General features: G+C 43.0%; 1 protein-coding gene across 4 annotated transcripts in view; it reads left to right on the top strand.

Moving 5' to 3' along the window:
* Nucleotides 1-19,155, top strand: part of NARS2 (asparaginyl-tRNA synthetase 2, mitochondrial) — a 51,862-nt gene that overhangs the window by 19,166 nt on the left and 13,541 nt on the right. For 2 of the 4 annotated variants that reach the window (XM_027677568.1, XM_027677570.1), the window contains exons 7-9: nucleotides 11,948-12,080; nucleotides 18,533-18,631; nucleotides 19,061-19,104. In XM_027677568.1, the coding sequence (XP_027533369.1) occupies nucleotides 11,948-12,080; nucleotides 18,533-18,631; nucleotides 19,061-19,104 (276 nt within the window). The remainder of the gene's footprint in view (nucleotides 1-11,947; nucleotides 12,081-18,532; nucleotides 18,632-19,060; nucleotides 19,105-19,155) is intronic. The other 2 variants (XM_027677569.1, XM_027677571.1) reach the window with 1 other exon arrangement.

Here is a 19,155-nt window from a genome sequence, read left to right on the forward strand (position 1 = left end):
AAGGGACCTTAAAGATCATCCAGTTCCAATGCCTCTGCCATGGGCAGGGACATTTTCACTAGCTCAGGTTTCTCAAAGCCCCATCCAATCTGGCCTTGAACACTTCCAGGGATGGGGAATCCACAGCTTTTCTGGGCAACCTGTTGCAGTGCCTCACCACCCTCACAGTAAAGAATTTCATCCCAATATCTAATTTAAACCTACCATCTTTCAGTATAAAGCCATTCCTCCTTGTTCCATCACTTCATGCTCTTGTCAAAAGTCCCTCTCCAGCTATCTTTTAGCCCCTTTAGGTACTGGAAGGGGCTCTGAGTTCTCCCCAGAGCCTTTTCTTCTTCAGGCTGAACAAGCCCAACTCTCTCAGCCTGTGTCCATTGCAGAGCTGCTCCAGCCCTCTGAGCATCTTTGTGGCTTACTTTGGACTCACTGCAACAGATCTATGTCCTCTTATGTTGGGGGGCCCCAGAAGTGGATGCAGGTGAGGTCTCACGAGGGCAGAGTAGAGGGGCAAGATGCTGTGAAACCCTCAAGATGCTGTGAAGGCTTTACCTCTGGTTGGCAAGTTGGGTTTTGCTCTGTGAATGGGACTCCTATGTAAAGAATGTAAATGCGTGATAGTAACCAGAGCTGCTTGGCAAATGAAGGTGTGATGATGCTTTCAGAGTACTAAAAAGTGAGTGTTCTCCCCCAAAACAGAAATATTCTGATCTTCCCAATAAACAAAGCAGGCAAAACAGTAAAGATTTATCTGTTTTGGATTTGATTCCTTGAAATTCACCCTTTGCTTTAGCCAGGTTAAATTCGTCATGCCCAGAAAAGGATCTATTCTTCAAAAATTCCTTTTGTCTTAAATAAAATGTTGACTAGTTGCAGTCTTAAGGCTCTCAAGATCACCTGGTCCCTGAGAATTTGTGGGAGGAGACCAAGATGGAAATGCTGGGGAGAACTTTCCCCATCCAGTCTTGGCCCAAATCCTTTTGTGACTTTTTGAAGGACATTGGGAGCACAGAGACAGATCCTGCAGAAGTCCGTTAGAAACCAGAGGTGGAGCAGGGTAGGTATGAGAGGCAACTAGGAATTTGTCCATGGGGGGTGTATGTAGTAGGGAACAGAAGGTCAAGTAGGCAGTCATGTCTCTTCGGGGTTAGCTTTTAGCTTTACAGAGCTCATGAGCAACCTCCAAGCTGCGGTTGGAAAAGACTGGGAAGGGGAGGTATGGAAAAGACTGACCAAAGGTGTCTGGAATCACATTTTCCATGTCCTTGCAGACTACAGGGTGAGTGCCCCTGCCTGCATGTTGTCCAGGGCTCAGGGCTCTATTTCATGGTGGGGCTGTTTGGGGTGTTATTCCTGATCACAGGAGAGAACACCAAGCCATTTATAGTTTGTGAGTTGTTTTTTTTTGAGGAAAGTGGAGAGAGATGTTCCTGCATTTATTGACTGTCTGCTGTGCTTGTTATTGAAGGCAAGGTCAGAGAAGTTCATCTTGTCTCTCAGTATGACACAAACGGCCTAGTTGGCACAACTTCTCATTTCATTGTGCTTCATCTTTGCAGTGATGGCATCTAGGTTGTCTGCTCAGGGTGTCTGAATCATTGTCAGCTGCTGTAAATCTATGGGCTTTTTAAGGTCTCCAGAAAAGTCTTTATTCAGTGATACAGCTCTCCGCTTTAGTCTCCTCAGTTCGCGAATGAGTCAGTAACCAATGTGTGTGGTAAAGTCTGTAGGACTCTGTGTGTCCTGATATCTGGTTTTAAATGTCATTGGTTTGCTGTGAAGTCTGTGTGGTATTTCTTTCCCCCCCCAATCCTCCAGTGAGGATAAAGGCCCCTTGGGGGACCTGAACTGGGCTGGAGGGTCTGTGACAGCTGAAGATGACTCAGAGGCATACTGGAGACAGCCAAAGCCAATTGTTGTCAAGAAGTACAGCTCACTGGCTGTAGTTATCTTTTTGTTCTTGTTTTGTTTCTCCTTTCACTCCAAGCTGTACCTGCTCCTCTCCTTTCAGCCCCTCTTGCTAATGCTGTTTACATCAGTGTTTTTGCCTTGTGCAACTTTTCATCCCAGGCACTGTCTGTTCTGCCTTTTACATCATAAGCTTAAATAAAATTTCTTTTCCTAGAAGCTCTGGAAGCTATCCTCTCCTTAAATTGCAGAATAAGTTATCTCCACGTTCCTTGCCCTCCCTAGCTCTGTTTCTTTTCCCTTTTAAGGCCTTCACTAGGTTTCTGCTTTCTTGTTCATCTCACATTCTCTTGAAGTTCCCTGCAAATGGGAGGGGCAACCTAATAGCAGCCTGTTAGGACCTGCAAGGAGGTTATCAAGAAGACAAGCCCACTCTTTGCAATGATGAACGACAGGAGGATGAGAGACAATGGGGATAAACTGAAATGAGAAGTTCTGAGTGGATATAGGTGGGAAAAAAATCATGAAGAAATCCGTCAAGCACTGAAAAAGATTGCTGAGAGAAACTCTGTACTGTTCATCAGAGACACAGCTAGATGGAGCTTTGAGCAGCTTGGTCTGGCCTTCTTGCTGACCCTGCTTTGAACAGCAGACTGGACCAATGACCTCCTGAGTTATTTTCTCCTTCTAAATTTTTTCTTGGCTTCATTCTCATTTTCATCTCCACCTATCTCGTGCATAAGACCATCTTGATGATTTCTCTCTCTAGTTCAATTTCAGTTCAACATCCCCAGGAGTTGTATTTTCCTACCAACTTAAAATCTCAGCATTTCATGCTGACTTCTGCCTGTTAATGTCTAGCTAACAAACTTGGTTTAGTTGCGACATAATTAATCCCCCTTTCCTCAAGCAAATTCCCTTGATTTCTAAATCATCATGTATTTTGCTGCTGTTCTGCCGAATCCACATATTCTCTGCAATCCTGCAACTGGTTTTGCTGGTTGCAGAGAGGCTCTAAAAAAAAAACAACAGTGACTCAGGCCATTTTTGCTGGGTCTCCTTGAGTTTGTGGAGAGCTGAACTCGGTGAATTTTCTTTTGATTGCAAAAGGTACGTAAGTCCCACTGATTTCACTTGTAATACGTCAGTACTTTAGTGCATTTCAAAGCATGGAGGAGATGGAGAATGAAAGAGAGAGTGCTGTCATTTTCGGTTGGTGTTCAAGAAAACACTGCAGAGCTCAAAAGAGATGGGTTTGAGGCTGCCTTCCATAAAAGAGGCTTCATTTTCAGCAGTCTGGCAAACACAGTTTTAAAATTTGATTCCAAAATGACTTGCTAATGATGAAACAGATTGCATTGTCTTTAAGCAAATATTTGCTCTACATTGTACAATTTTAAACACTTCTGAATGCAGCTGCAGGAATGATGTCCAGTTGTATAACATTCCTGTTGCTAAGAAGCAACAAAAATAAGTGTAATTATTTATCTTGGATGTCTGAAAAAATCTCTGACATTTCTTGCACAACAGTTGTTTGAGTCTGACTCATAATGCAGACTCTTATAATTAGCGCACTAACTTCCATTAATTAGGCTGACACTTAATTGGATCTATAAAAAGCAACTGTGACATGTCTGGTTTTAATCAATTACTGCGTGCTTCAGTCTGGTTCATGACTGCTGCAATGATTGTTAATGACTTCGTATTACTGGGAGGCCAAATACATGAACTTTGTAGGTACAACAGCGAGTCTACGGTTGCTTGGCTGGTTGGAGCTTTACAGTCTGCATGGATATGCTGTTGGTCCTTTTTTCCCTCCACTTTTTTTGGAGGGGAGGCGGGTAATTCGCTTGCAAGAAGCATGGTGAGCATGTTCTGAGAGTAGCTGCGGGTCAGCCATGTGTTGGGATCCACATATGGAGGGACTGGATACAATCCCAGCAGTCTTGGACTATGTGTTCTTTGTTTTATCTGCTGGCTGTAAAAATGAAATGCAGGTAGCAACAGAACAGATTGTATGCTCATCTGGTGAAAGATGTCATCAGCTGAGATTTTTGGTCCTCCTTTTACAAGGAAGCTAAGCAAAAGCATCATATTTCTATCTTGAATCCAGTGCACAGTCCCTTTTCCTTCTCTGAATATCTTGTCATCCCTATTCCAAGCAGTAGTAGGTACTGTAGGATCTGTGTCAGAAGAGCCCAGCATCCACGTTTGTGTAGGGCCTTGCAGCTCAGCTTCATCTGTGTGCCCAGACACCACCACGAGAGCTGCAAGGGCTTAAGAAGCTGTGGCTTTGTGAGTTACAATAGGGCTGTTAAAACCCTCTGCCCACATGTTCCTGTGCTGTAGTAGCCACATTCATGATTACTTCTGCAAACTTGTTTTACTTGTAACTGAGGCAAGGAAGAAGCTTCAGGTGGCCTCTCGCTGCAGCTCAGCTGACCATCAGTGGCTCATGGCTCTGTGGCAAACTCGATAGCTTACAAGAGCATGAACATGCCTTGTGTCCAGGCTGCAGCTCCTGCTTCTCAGGGAGCCTCTATGCCCTGAGAAGTGGCTTTAGGATGAGATTTGAAGTTAGACAACTTCATCCCTATTTGCTCCCACAGGTTTCCTTAAAATAGATGCACAAATCCATTAACACGTGCCCTAAAATTCTCCAATTTGCTGTCGTCGTGCTGCGGTAGAATTAAGGATAGATCTATTTAATACAGATTTAAGAAATTTTTTTTGTGCAGTTGCTTACTTTGTTTAGTTACTGTAGAATTGTAGACCTTGGAGATTTTAAATAGTTACACCCAAACTTTGGAATGTGACCTAAACCGTGACTCCTTTTGTATGGTAATGCACCCACCAATGCATTTTCTTGTTGTGATTCTTTTTTTCAGAGTTCATAAAATCAATGTTCATCTGAAAAACAAAAATTAAATAAAATATCCTCTTCATGGGTATTAAAAAGCAGTTTTCAGAGAACATGGGGGTTTCCCACTTCGAAAGGAAAAAGATTTAACCCAATTGTTTACCCCTTGCCATGTTGGTAATGTATTTTTATGGCTTAGAGTAGGAGTCACAGGGATGATTAAGTTTTGAAAAACGTCTTTTCTCCCTGTTTTATTTAAATCTTTGAAACATTTTATGTAACTCTTTGTAGAATATCTCTGTTAGCTAGAGCATAGGAAATGGTTATTTGAATAAATGTTCAACTACTTTGGTGGCTTTCATCAACCCAGCTTGAGTTTTCATTGCTAATCAGTCATTTTATTGACTTTAATTAGAAATAATAATATCAACACTAGGACAAAACAAGACTCCACTGAGAATAAAGTAAAACAGTGTTGCATAAGAGGGTGGAGGACCCAGGCTGATGTGGTCTTTGAGCCTGGAGCAGACACCTTGTATGTCTCCGAGTAACACTTATGTCCTTTGTCTCGATTTTCCCCTGTTCTCCTGCCATCTGTAGGCTAACAATCCAGTGCCTAGCTCTGCTCTGGGGTTTAATAAACAAAATTCTGGGTGCTTTGCCAGATAATTAGGGTATATGGGTCATGTTGTTGTTAATTACTCAAGTGTGCCAGGATCATTTTCAAGCAGAGGTGGATTACCTAGGGAGGATTTTTGTCCCATCTTCTGTATTTTGCTGCTGGAACTGGCACAGAGGCTATGGCAAGGGGAGAAGTGGTCCTGGAGTGTGGCAGAAGAGTGCTGTGCACATGCAGCCTTTCAGGCATTGTGGGTCCCTGCCCTTTGGAGATTGCAGCGAGGGAAACTGCTGCGTTGCTTCAGTCTGACTGGTTGGGGGGGAAGTTGGCACTTCCCAGTCTCTGTCTGGGAACTTAGACAGCTTTTTTTTTTTTTAAATTATGTATCTATTTTTGGATGCTTACAAAAGGAAGTACAGTCCCATCTTGTCGCAGCATGAGTTGAAACCTTAGCACTCAGCACACCAGCTCTGCTGCCCAGGCCTAATTCTCACGTACTACTACAGAAGCCCTTGTCAAAATGCAACTTTTCTCACCTGCATTTTCGCATATGGCAGACAGAAATGGCATGTCCTATGAGGAGTTTTTTAAAGCTGCTTTTTCAGTCCCTTCTGCAGCCTTTTCAACAGAAACAAGTTCACTTTCATTGGGCAAAATCCAAACCACCAAACAATAGGGGAGTATTATTTTTACATTGAGGTTAAAAAACAGGTATTTCTGTTCAACTCTGATGCTTTGAGGTTTATTTTAACACAGTCTACCCAGCTCCAGGTAGATATTCTGTAAAATATTCTGCCTCTTCTCCAAACTGCTGGGCACCTGTACCTCACTAGCATCATTAGGAGCTCTGAGTTTTCAGCTCCTCCAAAAACTAGACCCTGGAGACATTGGGTTGGTGTGTTTGAATGGCTGTCTGTGTGTGTATGTGTGTGTGTGGTTTTTTGCAGTGGGCCAGAACATCTTTCAACGTACAAATTTCAGCATCCCTGAACAATCCCAGTCGTGCTTGGGTCAAGCACTGCAGCCAACTAGTGTCTCCTGGCAGCTGAGCAAAGTCATCTGCTTATTTCAACGGAGGAGGCAGGTCCTCCATGCTCAGAATTAATATGGTCATGCTGGAACAGAGTGGAATTAAATCAGATGGCTCACTTTATTTATTAACTTCTTCCCTTCCTAAGGGAAAGGACAGTGGGTTGACAAAGCTAAACTCCTTGGTTTTAGGGTCACCTTGCTGTTCTTTCCTCCTCTGCTGACATCATCTGTTGTTTTGTCTTTGGGTTAGAATTGTTTCTAGATTTTCTTGCAATCTGGATTTTAGTGTGTGTATGGCTGGGAGAGGTTGGTGGATCATGGTGTAGGGGAATATACAAGGGTCACGTGCTGTGTTCCTTTAGCATGGCCAGAGATGGGATTTTGCACAAGTCACTGTTCAGCTTAACTCTTCACTGCAGACCTTGTCAGAGTAATCACTATTATTTGTGTATATGCAGACACCTGTAGTATTTTGGGGTATCAGCAAGGGCACCACTCTCGCCCCAAGTGAATTGTTCCCCCCTGCCATGTTGGTAATGTATTTTTATGGCTTACTCTAGGAGTCACTATGATGATTAAGTTTTGAAAAACATCTTTGCTCCCTGTGTGTACTGGTGTGGTTTAGTGCTTAGCCCTGAGTCACAGCAACCAGCTTCTGTCTCCAGCTGTGTCACTGCTGTGGTGTTCTGACCTCGGTATGGGCTGTAAGCTGACTGTGCAGGGATTGCATCTTCTTGATTAATAGCCTTGTTCAGAGTTATATCCCCTTGGTTCGACAGCACAAATAAGTCTTTATTACCTTGGTAGCAGTGTGGAGTCCTGGCTCAGAAAAGGAGCACAATCCATTCCTGGCTTGGGAACCGTCGGCACCATTAATTCTATTTGGATTGCAGCATAAAAATTGTCAGTAAGGCAGAGACAGTGAGGCCTACAAACATTGCAGGAGTTTAATTAAAAGAACGATTTGAAGCAGCTTTGGGCACGGATACTTATTACTTCTCTATTGGTTTCTATCACTGCCTCTATAATGAATTGGTAACGAACTCAAATGAAATGAGCTTTCATTGTGCGTGGCAGAAAGCTCCCAAAGGGAGAGAGGTGGCTACTTCAGAAGACTGTTTCAGTAGCATGTAAATAAAGGTGGAAAGGGGAAGTTTCTCCCTTCCTGGGTGTTCATAGGGTGGAGAACACAAGAGCAGTCTGTGCAAAAATGAGCCTCCACCGAGTGACCATCCGTGTGAAGGACGGCTGTTCTCCAACAATGCTGCCAAGTGCTGCTTCAGTGTCCAAAGGCACTCCTGTGAGCCTGTAGCTGGAAAGTGGCTGAGCCCTTTGCTGGGCTGGGATGAGCAAGCTCAGGGTTTTGCAGGATAGGCCCTGGCTTTTGCCACATTTCAGTTGTTGGAGGGAGTGCCATGGGTATTCTCTTGGCCTCCACATTAAGCTCTCAAATTTTCCCAGAGAACCAGACAGGGTGAAATACAGTCACAGAAAGGGAGCAATTAATTAAGCGGCTCTATGCCTTCTTCTGGTGTCAACCCCGGCAGCGCCTGTGAGCTGCATCAATGCACTTGAGCTTGCTGTCCAGAGCTCTGATCTGGGTGAAGCTGACTGCAAAGGGACTCTTTTCAAAGCTTCTCTTGTATTCTTTGGTAGCACATACAAGGACAGTATTACTGCTCTGCTGTAATGGCTAAGGAAAAAGGCTTAACAGATTATTAGGCTATTTTTTCTTCTCCTGCATGCTTTTGTTGGAGATGAGGAATTAGCACTACTGATTTTTTTTTTTAAAGACTCTTTAGTGCCCACAACCCTAACTGACCTAGGCATTTTTGGAGACCTAGCCAGAATTTTTAAGTTATTTTTAAATGCTGGAAGTCTTGCAGAGGTCTGGGAATGTTAAATGATTAATTATTTGCATCGTAGAGCATAGGACTCGCAGCCCTGGACTGAGGCTCCATTGTGCTAGGTGCTGAATGCACACAGAACAAAATTACTGATTTTGCCCTCAGTACCATGAAATTGGAGCGCAGTCAGCTCCCATCCCTCTTTTCTAACATATTTATACATTCTCAGTGTGATACAGCAGTGTATCAAATCAGAGATATGTTTTTTTATAGCAGATGAAGTACAAATAAAGGCTGAATTTGTGTAGCGGGCATTTGTTTAATATCTTGAATGGCAGAGCACAGTAAACAGCATATAAATGCCTGGATGGAAATAATTGTTCACGCATGGAGTTGATAAGAGGGACTATATATTTTTAGCTGTGTTTCTCTGTTATGTCCAGGCCTCTGGTCAGTGCTACATTGTCATTACCAGATGACTTGCATTAACTGCGCTCCTTTGATCGTTTTGCCAGCATGTCATCTGGCTGGTTTCCCTTTGCCAGGGTCCCAGGATTGTGGTGAGGTTCTCACAGTTACTTGTATCTGTCTTTTTCCTTTACAATTAGCCTGGGAAATGAATGATTCCTCCCCTTCCTGCACGTTTGTTTATTTGGGGGGAGGGGGGGCTGAGTTTTGTTTTTTCCCTTCTTCCAAGGGGCAGGCAGTCAAACTCAGCCCCACACCAGTGATGTGAGGTTCTACAGGCTATCACAAAGCCCTTACCCTTACTGCTGTTGAGCACTCTGGAATAGTCCATAGAGTTGCAGTGCTAATGGTTCATTTTGTAAACATAGGTGGTTCTCGGTTTACAGGTTAGAGAAAATTCATTCCAACAGGATGCCTAGAGCTAAGAAAAGACAGAAGTTGGTTCCTGTGGGAACAGGGACAGTTGTTCTGCACTTTCTCTCCCCAAAAGCTCTGTCTCAGGCACAGAGAGGCTTTATTCTTGCAGTACAAAACTGTGAAGTATTTGACCATAGTTGACATCTTGGAGCAATGTGAGGGGTATTTTTTATTTTTGATTGCTTTTAGGTATCGTGCAGTTGGCAACCCCCTTGGAAAATGAGTACGTAGTCATCATGCTTGGGCTGCTGTTCAGTAGGAAATAAGTACAGTTCAAAGTACTCTTAGTAGCCTTCATTGCTGGAGGCTGTCATCTGTCATGGTAACCTACAGTGACTGAATGTCAGTGCCTGTGCCTGGACAGCTGCACAGAAGTGTGTCTCTTGCTGAAGCCAGACTGTTGCTCTGTGGGACAGGATCTCCTGCTAGCCAGCTAGTGTCACACTTTAGTTTTAAGTGTTACTTGGAGGACTTCATGTCAGTGAGAGATTAGAAACCTGCACATCAAACTGAGCAGACCTGAATGGGTACTTCAGCAATTGCAGGCATTTCAAAATATTTTTGTCTTGTGTCTGATCCTGGCTCAGCCACAAACTGAACTTGTGACTAAATTCATGTATTTAGGGAAAATTCTTTCTTTAACTGAAGAGCCTAAAATTGAAATATTTTAGCAAAAGCCTGAAACGTGGGGACAGATAGAACAAGAACCTGCATCTCCTGTTTTCCTCTGCAGGCAGCCTCCACAACCTGCCAAGCAAAAGTTTTTGACCAGTTCTGCCTTAAACACAAAACAATTTTGGCAGCATGACTCATTCTTTCGTATTTGTTGTTTGTATTGCTATAGCAGTTGAGGCTCTTAAGCTTTGGATCCAAGACCTTGTTGTGCCAGGTGCAGTAGGAACAGGGGAAAAAAACAAACCAAAACAGCCTTGTTGAGGAAGAACATGTGTTTCTGTATAACCCAAGACAACAGGTGGCTACAGATGGGGGATCACAAGGAACCTATGATATAATACTGACCTGTGCATTGAGTAATAGTCTTGGTACATTACTTGTCTAAGCATTGATGAGGTTTTACAGACGCTATAGCAAAGGGCAGTTTGAAAGAGGATGATCGAGAGACAGCAGAAGTTTCACAGTAACATCGTAACAAGTAAGAAAGGCAGCAGAGCGAAGAGGCATGTTGAAAATGATGCTTGAGGAAAGATGTTTGCTGCAAAATCTGGTTAAAGTCATAGATGCTGTGGTCATGTATGAGAGAGTGCAGGTACAGGGGCAAAGTAGAGACAGAAAGTGTGTTTTTTGGAGTGGGGAAAGCAGAGCAGTGGGGAAAAGAAACCTACAGGCAGGCTGCATATTGAGTCTTGACCTGAAACTTTCTTCTGGTGTGTTTACTACTAGCAACTCAAGGAAAAAGAAAGTGCTCTTTCTTTGGATCATAACCTTTAACCAACATGTGACATGAGGAAACAGATGAGTGAAGCAAAATGTGTGTGTTCCTTTATTTGCAGCGCAGATGTCTCCATAAGGGGCAAAGGAAAAATGCTGCTTTTTGTAGTGTTGTTTATTTAAACTTCAGTTTAACAAAATTAACCTGTTCAGAAACTTCAGTGAACATCCTCTTTAAATTGAAAGCTTGCAGAGCAAGATGCAAGTCAAATGCCAACCCCAGCTATTAGCACGCATCCTTTCATGAGTGTCAGACTGTGCTTAATCTATACTGCTTGGGTTCTTTTTCTCTTACATGCTGCCTACAGCTGAAAATAACATCAAGTTAAAGATGTACTAAAGATAGCAGCTGCCCAGTTCATGGTTTTTCTGAAGCAGCTCACTCTCCCCCAATCATGGTTTGCTTCCCATGCAGCAAGAGGGGAAACACTGCTGTCATGGCATCTGCTTGGGAAGCTCTCGCTGGCTTGAGGATGTCCAGGAGCCCAAGTGTTCATAGCCCGTGGTGTAAAAGGTATTGCTTGTAGTGCAGCTTCACACATAAAACTAAAACTTTTAAGGATGTGTTGGTGTTGGATAGGAAGGTTTCTTACAAGGGAAATAGAAACACAGCATGACATGACTGCAGAACAAGAGAGGATGTGTTTAAATAGACTCTCCAGAAGGTGGCTGGAGAATTGCATTGGTTGCTCTAGCACCAAGTGATATCCCAGGTGTGTTCTCCGCAGTAGGGACCCTTTAGCTGAACCATTTTTAGGTGTGTGGACAATGCCCGGTTGATTATCTCGAAGGCTCTTTCAGCAATAAACTTTGGTCTTGCCACTAGAGGGGGACTGCAAGCCATACACCATGCATCCATCCTGCTGGGCTTCACCCGCCACCCCTTCGTGTTTGCACCAGCCCAGCAACTCCAGCTGCAGGGCACTTTCTGCTCTGTTGTGCTCTGAGGTCTCACAGCACCCATGAAGGTCAGACATTGCAGCCAAAGAAACAAGAAAGGATGCGGTCAAGGAGAGCCTGACTGGTGTGGTGACTGGGTGTTTCTCCAGTTATCTGGCTCTGCAGAATGTTGTTTTTTCTTCCCTCACAGTTGCAAAAAGTGTCCTGACCACGACTTGTGTACAGTGAAAGCTGAATACTGTGTGTGCAACCTCCCTGAGTCATGAAGAGGTGTGAATAAGCCCTCTCTATGTCTGGATAAAGGAGCATAACAGTGGCGTATTCAGCAGTGCCATTAAACGGGTCAAAGATGAAATAGAAACATTGTTTCTAGATCCTGAAAAGTGAGGGCTTTAGGTGTAACAGACTCACTTGTGTGCTGAACCTGACCTGTATCTTGTCACCTTGCAGGGCTTTTACCCACGTGTTCACCTTTGGTCCGACGTTCCGAGCAGAAAACTCACAGAGTCGTCGGCACCTGGCAGAGTTCTACATGGTGGAGGCTGAGCTATCCTTCACTGAAAGCCTACAGGACATCATGCAGGTGGGCACTCCAAATGCCTGTGCAGGACCAGTACCAGAGCTTCTTCCTCCTCCCTGAGATGTGCTCCCTACCCTCAGCTGAGGTCACAGTTCCTCTCACCCTGTGTGAACCAAGTAGAGGCTGCACAGGGGTTTCCCAAGGATTGGGATTTGCTCAGCAGAGATGAGGCCACAGAGGGTATTTGGAAGGGAAGATACAGGTGCACACAGCCCTCATCCGAAGCTGCACAGTTGCTGTATTGCCAGGAAGTGTGTAAATGTGCTTGACTGGGCTAATGAAAGTGGCACTCTCCCTTTCAAAACCTTCAGCACCTCTCCAGTGAATGAACAGTATTTGTACAGTGTGTCCCTTGATGTGGTCTGTAAAGGCCTCCTTGAAATCTGCATTGAAATCTGAAGTAGAAACAACAGTTTTTGGCATACACTGTTCACTGTGGCTTTAGCAGAAGATTGGAGGAAATCCTTAGTCTGTTGGTTTTTGATTTTTCAGGATTGACCTCTCGGTTGCAGTTAACCCACATGATGGATGCTAATGCATTTTACTAGTCTCAATGTTAGCCAGCTTATGTCCAGTAGGACTTATGAGTAAACATCCTCACAAACTCTGGTTTATCAGATAAGCTCTCTGGAAAGCTATTGGAGAAACAGCCTTATAAAGAAAAATACCTGAGACACTGACTACAGATTTATAAAATAACATCCAGGTGGTCATTTCTTCAGCCTGGATCGTACACATCGCTGAGTTGGTATGGCCAGACAGCAGAGCTGACATGTTCTGTGTGCTGCTTCTATGTCCAGGATGTCTGGATGGCACTGGACTGTGTGGACTGACCACTGGGAATCTGTGCTCCATCATTAGTAGCATCCTGCTCTTTCTTTGCTCTCTCCTTTTCTCCAGAACAACTTTGTGTATTCTTAGAGCATAGCATGTATATATGTTCACACCTTACTTCCTGAGTCCTGTTTCTCTAGGCAATCAGGAGCTAATTGAAATCTTCACTGCTTTTATCTAGTATAATAAGCAGGGTCTTCTGTTAAGTGGTGTTTGAGCCCTTGAACACAGCATCAACATATCCTGTGCGAGAACCCTAATTTCTTGTCTTTTGAAGTATAGACGACCAGTTCAGACAATTCAGAGAATTAGGGTTGAGAACTGTTCTGGAATGCTTTTATTTGTAGGGAAAGGAAGAACTTCCCCCCTTGTCTTGTCTTTTGTTGTTGCTAAGTATCTTGTGAAGTCTCATCTTGTGCTGTCTTCACATCTTTCCTCTGTCTTAAAGTCTTTGACAAGCTTCTTTCCCTATAACAGAAAGTCTCCTAGCAGCCTTCATTTTGCATTCCTCATAATGAGTCTACATTGCAACAGCCTTAATTTTGGGGTGTTCTTATTTGCAGAAGTGGAGTTCCCATTTTGTTTATTTTTAAATCATTGGGCAATCACTCTTTAAAAAAACGGAAAAACACCAACAAAAAACCCTGCCAGCTGCTCTAAAGCCTAAGTCAAGTTTCTTGCCTGGTGTAACTGACCTAAATTCAGTGTTCTCTCATGTATCTGCCCATTGGGCAGTTTGTCTGTTTGTTGTCATCTGCAAGTTCTTTGTTCGGTGCAAAATGCCCTGTTGAAAGCCTCAGGGGCTCTTGGCCATGGCTACCATCTGAACTTTGTCCTCACATAAAGAGCTGAATTGTTTAAGATTTATTTTTAAAATTGATATTCAACGTTTGGACTAAGTACCTCTAATAGTAACTAGTATGCTGGGAATGCTCAGCTTCTTCAGGGACATCTTGAAGTATTTGCTTGTACAGTATTAAAGAGTTGCTATAAAGATGTAGATGTTTACCATTCACTGATGAGGCCTTGAGGTCTTTCTCTCAGCCAAAGCTCCAAAAGAAACATAGCTTTCCTTATGAAATAAAAGGAAAAAAGAAGATTTAATAACCAAGTTAAATGTAATTAGGAACAAAGGGCCTGAAATCTTAGAGCAGTGGCCTTTTTTCCCCACTGTAATTGCACAGAGCAGTGCTCAGTTATTCCTAAATTAGTAGCACAGTTCTTGTGAAGTCTCTTATGTGTTAATCATGCAATCTGAATTTCTGTTCTCTGCCAAAATGTGTTTTAGTGCTACAAAGAAGCTTCAACTCTCACAATACTGGTTTCATAATACTTTCTGTGGAAAGTCCCATGTGCTTAGTGCAGTACTTTATGCTGCATGGCTGGGTAATAGTATTTCTGCTTTATTGTACAGGGTACCTAAGGGTACCTATGTAAGGGTATCTAAGGAAAGACCTCTGTAGCCTCTTTCCACAAGTGAAGTGAAGAAGTTGGGTCAGGTTGCTCCAAGGCACTTTTCTCCTCCAAACTGGATGAGAAGGAGTTAGAAGAAGGTCAGGTAGACAGCGGAAGAGGTTCAATTGTGGAAGTGTCTGGACTTTCCAGACGTGGCCATCTAGAGTCATCTCCCCTCCAGTACCTGTATTGGAGGTCCAAGGTCTCCAGTTTCATTTGTCCTCTGAGATGCCTGCTGTCAATCTCTCCCTCTCTCTTGAGTGCTGTGTTATGTAGATGTATCTGGAGACCGTTATCTTCTGTTTTTCATTCTGCTGTCTTGGCAGTGCAGTAGATTTAGAGGATCCCACTTCACTCCTGACACTAATGGGGTCTCACAGAGGCCATTTGATACAGTCATTATTGAATTTCATAAAACACACATACAAAGCTATGCTAAAAAAGACATTATTTAGGCTGTAAAAATAGGAAATGCCAGAAGGCATTTTCCCAATGGCATTTTGGGGAGTTTATGCATAGTGTTAGTCTTCCTTAACAAGATCACATCCTAGCACCACTGTCTCTTTAAGGGATGAAGAATATGTCTCTTTCAGATGGAGAATACAATTTAACACTCAGTATTTGAGCTCTGTCCTGAGGGCAGAAGTATTGTCTTCCACTGGTTATGTACTTCATCAAAATTAATTTGCTGTCATTACAGCCTAGTGACAGGGAGCATTATTACCTCCATTTATAGAAGGGAGTTCAGGCATGAAATGAAATCAGTGGCACTGATTTGAGGTGTCAGCTTCAGAGAGTTTGGATCTGAAACATGTATGTGATTTGATTTCCAGAATAGTTTGCACTCAGCATTCTTTTTGTCTTCAGGCTGAGGCACTTGGGCAAATCTGACTGCAGTCTCAAGGGAACAAACACTGGTAATCACGTGGGAAAGGTTTGGTCCAAGTGTCTTGCTCAGCACTCTTTAGGGACATTGGGGTATCTGCAGGACTGTAAGTTCCTTCTGTGAAGTGGCATCCAGCTGGCATAGCTGAGGCTTGCTGTATTCCCTAACTTATGTCAGCATTCAAGCTTCAATGGCCAGTGAAGCAGGAGTCCTACAGACAAGTCTCCTTCCTTGCATAACAACAGCATCTCTCTAGAGTGAGTCCTGAGCTGTTGGTTGTGTAGCTGAGAGAGGAGATTTTATGATCAAGACCAGATGGGAATCCTCCCCTCTTTGTGTGTATATATGTGCATACGTGTACGGTGTGTGTGTCCAAGTATGAGAGCAAGAAATAATGCTCCACTGGTGAGTGTCTCATATGTAAATAGCCTGTGAACTACACTGCATCCATATGCATGCCTCAGGTAAATACATAAATAAAAACCCTACTGGCAGGTCATGCGATTTTTCTGAAAGTGTCTTATGCAACAGGGATGATGATTTGAACTCTTCTTGGAGTGCACAGCACCTCCAGTTGCTGCTGCTGACATTTACTGCTGTTTTATTGATGATTTCCTGTTTCAACTCTGATCATAATTTTATTTGAGAAAGGATAAGTTGCAGTATCAAAAGATCCAAGTTAAAATTAAGCAATACCCCTGGGAGCTGCTTCTAATTAAAATTGAACAGTTAACCATTGAGTAACACAGCAGCATTGGAGAAGGCCAAGGCTGATACTGCTGAACTTTGAAAGGTGAAAATAAAAAGAGAAAAGCTGTAGTGTTGAGGGAGAGGGGAGAGCTTTAGCCTCTGTCCTTCTTGTCTGCCCTCCTACCAGCAGTTTCCACATTGCCATTATGAAGCAACCAAATTAATGGGCTTTTGGGACATCAGAAGTCCCACTGCTGAGATGAGCTACTTGATGTGATTCCAATGCCTTTTTCCCTGTGTAAGTCTCCTATCAAACATGTTTCTTTCAGGATATGTTCAAACCAATCACTTCACCTGTATCTCCAGCTCATGTTTTCCCTCAGTCCAGCAAGCCAGTGGTTACAATTCTCCACTCATTTCTCCTATTGCCCACTTTCTAGTCCTTCATCGTACTAACTGCTTAAAGACATAAATTCTCAGCATGAGATTTTTTTTTTTCTCCTTTTTTCCCCTCTCTACTGTTTGTGTCTAGTACATGTTTGGCATAAATAAGAGCAGTGACGAGGCCAGTGTATGACCCACGTGTCTGGGTTTTTTTGCCAGGATAAAACCTCAGTCTCAAACCTGGAAATATTTCTCCGATTGTTTTTCCCATACCACCCACATCTTTTTTCCACAAGAGGAAGCTGCTCATGTTGAATGCTGTGGGAACCTAATTGTTACTTTATCGCACAGTGAGGAAAAAAAGTGCTAATTAAACAACATGCTTTTCTGAAACCAGATGATACTTTCATTTTCTAGAAAGAGGAAGCTTAATGTAAAATCCCTTCGTCTCTGCCTGGTGAAACCACATGAATTGCCAAGCAGTTTTCTGATTTCATTTGCATAAACCTTTTTCTAGCTACTTTGAAGAAAGTTCAAAGCTGACTGTTTGGTTATTTGCCACTCAGCAGCAGAAATGCTGGCTTTTCATTTCCTCTATGTTTGAGTACCAGGAGGGGTGAAACTGTTAATCTGCATATGATAATGCTGTTCCTTTATTTGCATCTTCCCTTTTTAGAAAGAGGGCCCAGGTTGATGCAAGAGTCTTGAGTCTGAGTTTGGCTCCAGAGGAGTCAAAATGGACTGCTTTACCAGCTTTGCTAGGCTGGTGGGATACAGAGGTTATTCAGCACAGAGTAGTGTTCCAGCAGCTTGGGACAGGTGACAGATGTTCATCCAAACATAAGAGTTTGAACAGTGTGCCTGAAATCTCATCTCATACAGGCTATGTCAGTAGCACAGCTGCTTCATTTCTGTGCCTTATGTTCCTCTTTCCCTGTAGGATCTGGTTCCTTGTAAGGGCTTGTAAGGCAGAGACCTGCTGCTGCTTCTTCTGATCTGCTGACTGAACGTCAGGTTCGTCTTTTCACAGTTAGCCTTCCCTGGGCCTTGTAGTGTCTAGGGAAGGGTACTGCTGCTCACCTAAGTGTCATTGGTGGATACTTTGCTTCTCTCAACTCTGCAATTAATGAAGCGGTTGTTATGCTCACCAAAAAAAAAAAAAAAAAAAGAATGTGCCAGAATTTTCAGAGATACTTTTTATTAAGAAAAACCTAGTCCCATACCAGGCTGAGGTGACGTGCAGCCCAGCTGCATTGTTCTGTTCTTACCAAGGAGGGTAGAATAGGAGAATGATTTTGAAGAAGGTTTGGAACTGTCATCAGTTGATACCACAGGTCGTACCACTATCTGCTTTGTGGGGGTGTGAGACTACGAGGAGTCATGAGAACTCTTAATCTGCACAACAGCAAGTGTCCTGAATGGACTGCTTTGCTTAACCAAAAGAGAAAATTGCTCTTAAAACAGGTTGATGAAAATGGCATCGCATGTGGGGGCTTTTAATGGCATTTTAATTTCTAAATGAGTGAAGCCTGTTTTACTGGATAACTATATCCAAATTGGATGATAATGTCATTTAGTTAATACACGTTGGTTTAGGGAAATGGAACCACATCTTTTTAGTTTCTCAAACATCCCTGCACTGATGTGTCCTCTGCTTTAGCTCTCTACTCATCTCTGTGTATCTTCACTTTGCTTTTACTCTGTGGAGTCTCTCTAGCTGGGATCCATTTTGTGGGCTGGCTCTACACACTACAGGTTTATTCTCCTTTCCTTTAGTTCTGCTTTTACTAACAACAAAGCAGAAACCCAGAATGACTCATTACAGGACAGATACCTCACTAAGAATTCATCTGAGACCAGTCTCCACAAATGGTTGTAATATGTGTCTGTCTGACCAGGGTTGCTGCTTGAATATTTCAGCTGTGCTGTTTTTCAACTGGAGATACCTGACTGAAGATACTGAGGCCATCAGCAGACAGTGAAGTCCTAAACCCATAGTAGAAATAAAGGTTCCGGTCCTCTTCAACTACTAAGCAAGCTTGCTAATTAGGAGCATTAGCAAGCTGGTACCCTCTTATGCAGTCTGACCATGCAGAAGGATAGAAGCTCCTTCTGTACCGTTTGGCTGATGTGTACCATGTTTCATTTGTAGTTGGGGACACCGAAGCAGTGTTCATTTTTCATCCATTTCTCTTTTTTCTATTAGGTTATGGAAGATCTTTTCAAGACAGTAACAAGCACTGTGCTCTCCAAATGTCCTTGTGATGTTGAACTTTTTCATAAATATGTAGCTCCTGCACAGAAGGTAATACATGTGACAGGAAAGAGCTGCAATCCTGTTGTGCATTTTGGGGGTTCTTGGCTATAGGGAGGCTGATTTTTTATTATTCTTTTTTTTACTGTGTTGTCCTTTGTTAAGAAACTGAAGAGCTAAATGTCAGCCTGAGCTTAAGTGATTGTTCAGGCCAGCAGAGAGAGGATACACAGGTTTCTGTAGCGAGTAGCAAGTATGGTGGAAGTGTAGCTGTCACATCATCTGGCAGCCTCTGAATCATCAGCTTCAATAATTGGGTACTCTTTTAGCACTGAATGGCTGGGAGTGGATTTTGACCCATATCTAGATCAGAATGCAGTCCCACAAATTCAAATATAGAGGAAAATCACTTTTCTGAGTTTCCTCTGGGCCCCTGAACCCTTAAGAGTATCTTTATATGTTTATGTTTTTCTTTTTTTGACCAAGGACAGGTTGGAACAAATACTGAAGAACAAATTTGTGACGTAAGTACTATTTCAAAATGATCTGGAAGAGGGCTTTTGGGGAAAGAGTTC

The sequence above is a fragment of the Neopelma chrysocephalum genome, unplaced genomic scaffold (assembly GCF_003984885.1).
Source record: "Neopelma chrysocephalum unplaced genomic scaffold, ASM398488v2 Primary Assembly neopelma1_43, whole genome shotgun sequence".
Classification (NCBI taxonomy): domain Eukaryota; kingdom Metazoa; phylum Chordata; class Aves; order Passeriformes; family Pipridae; genus Neopelma; species Neopelma chrysocephalum.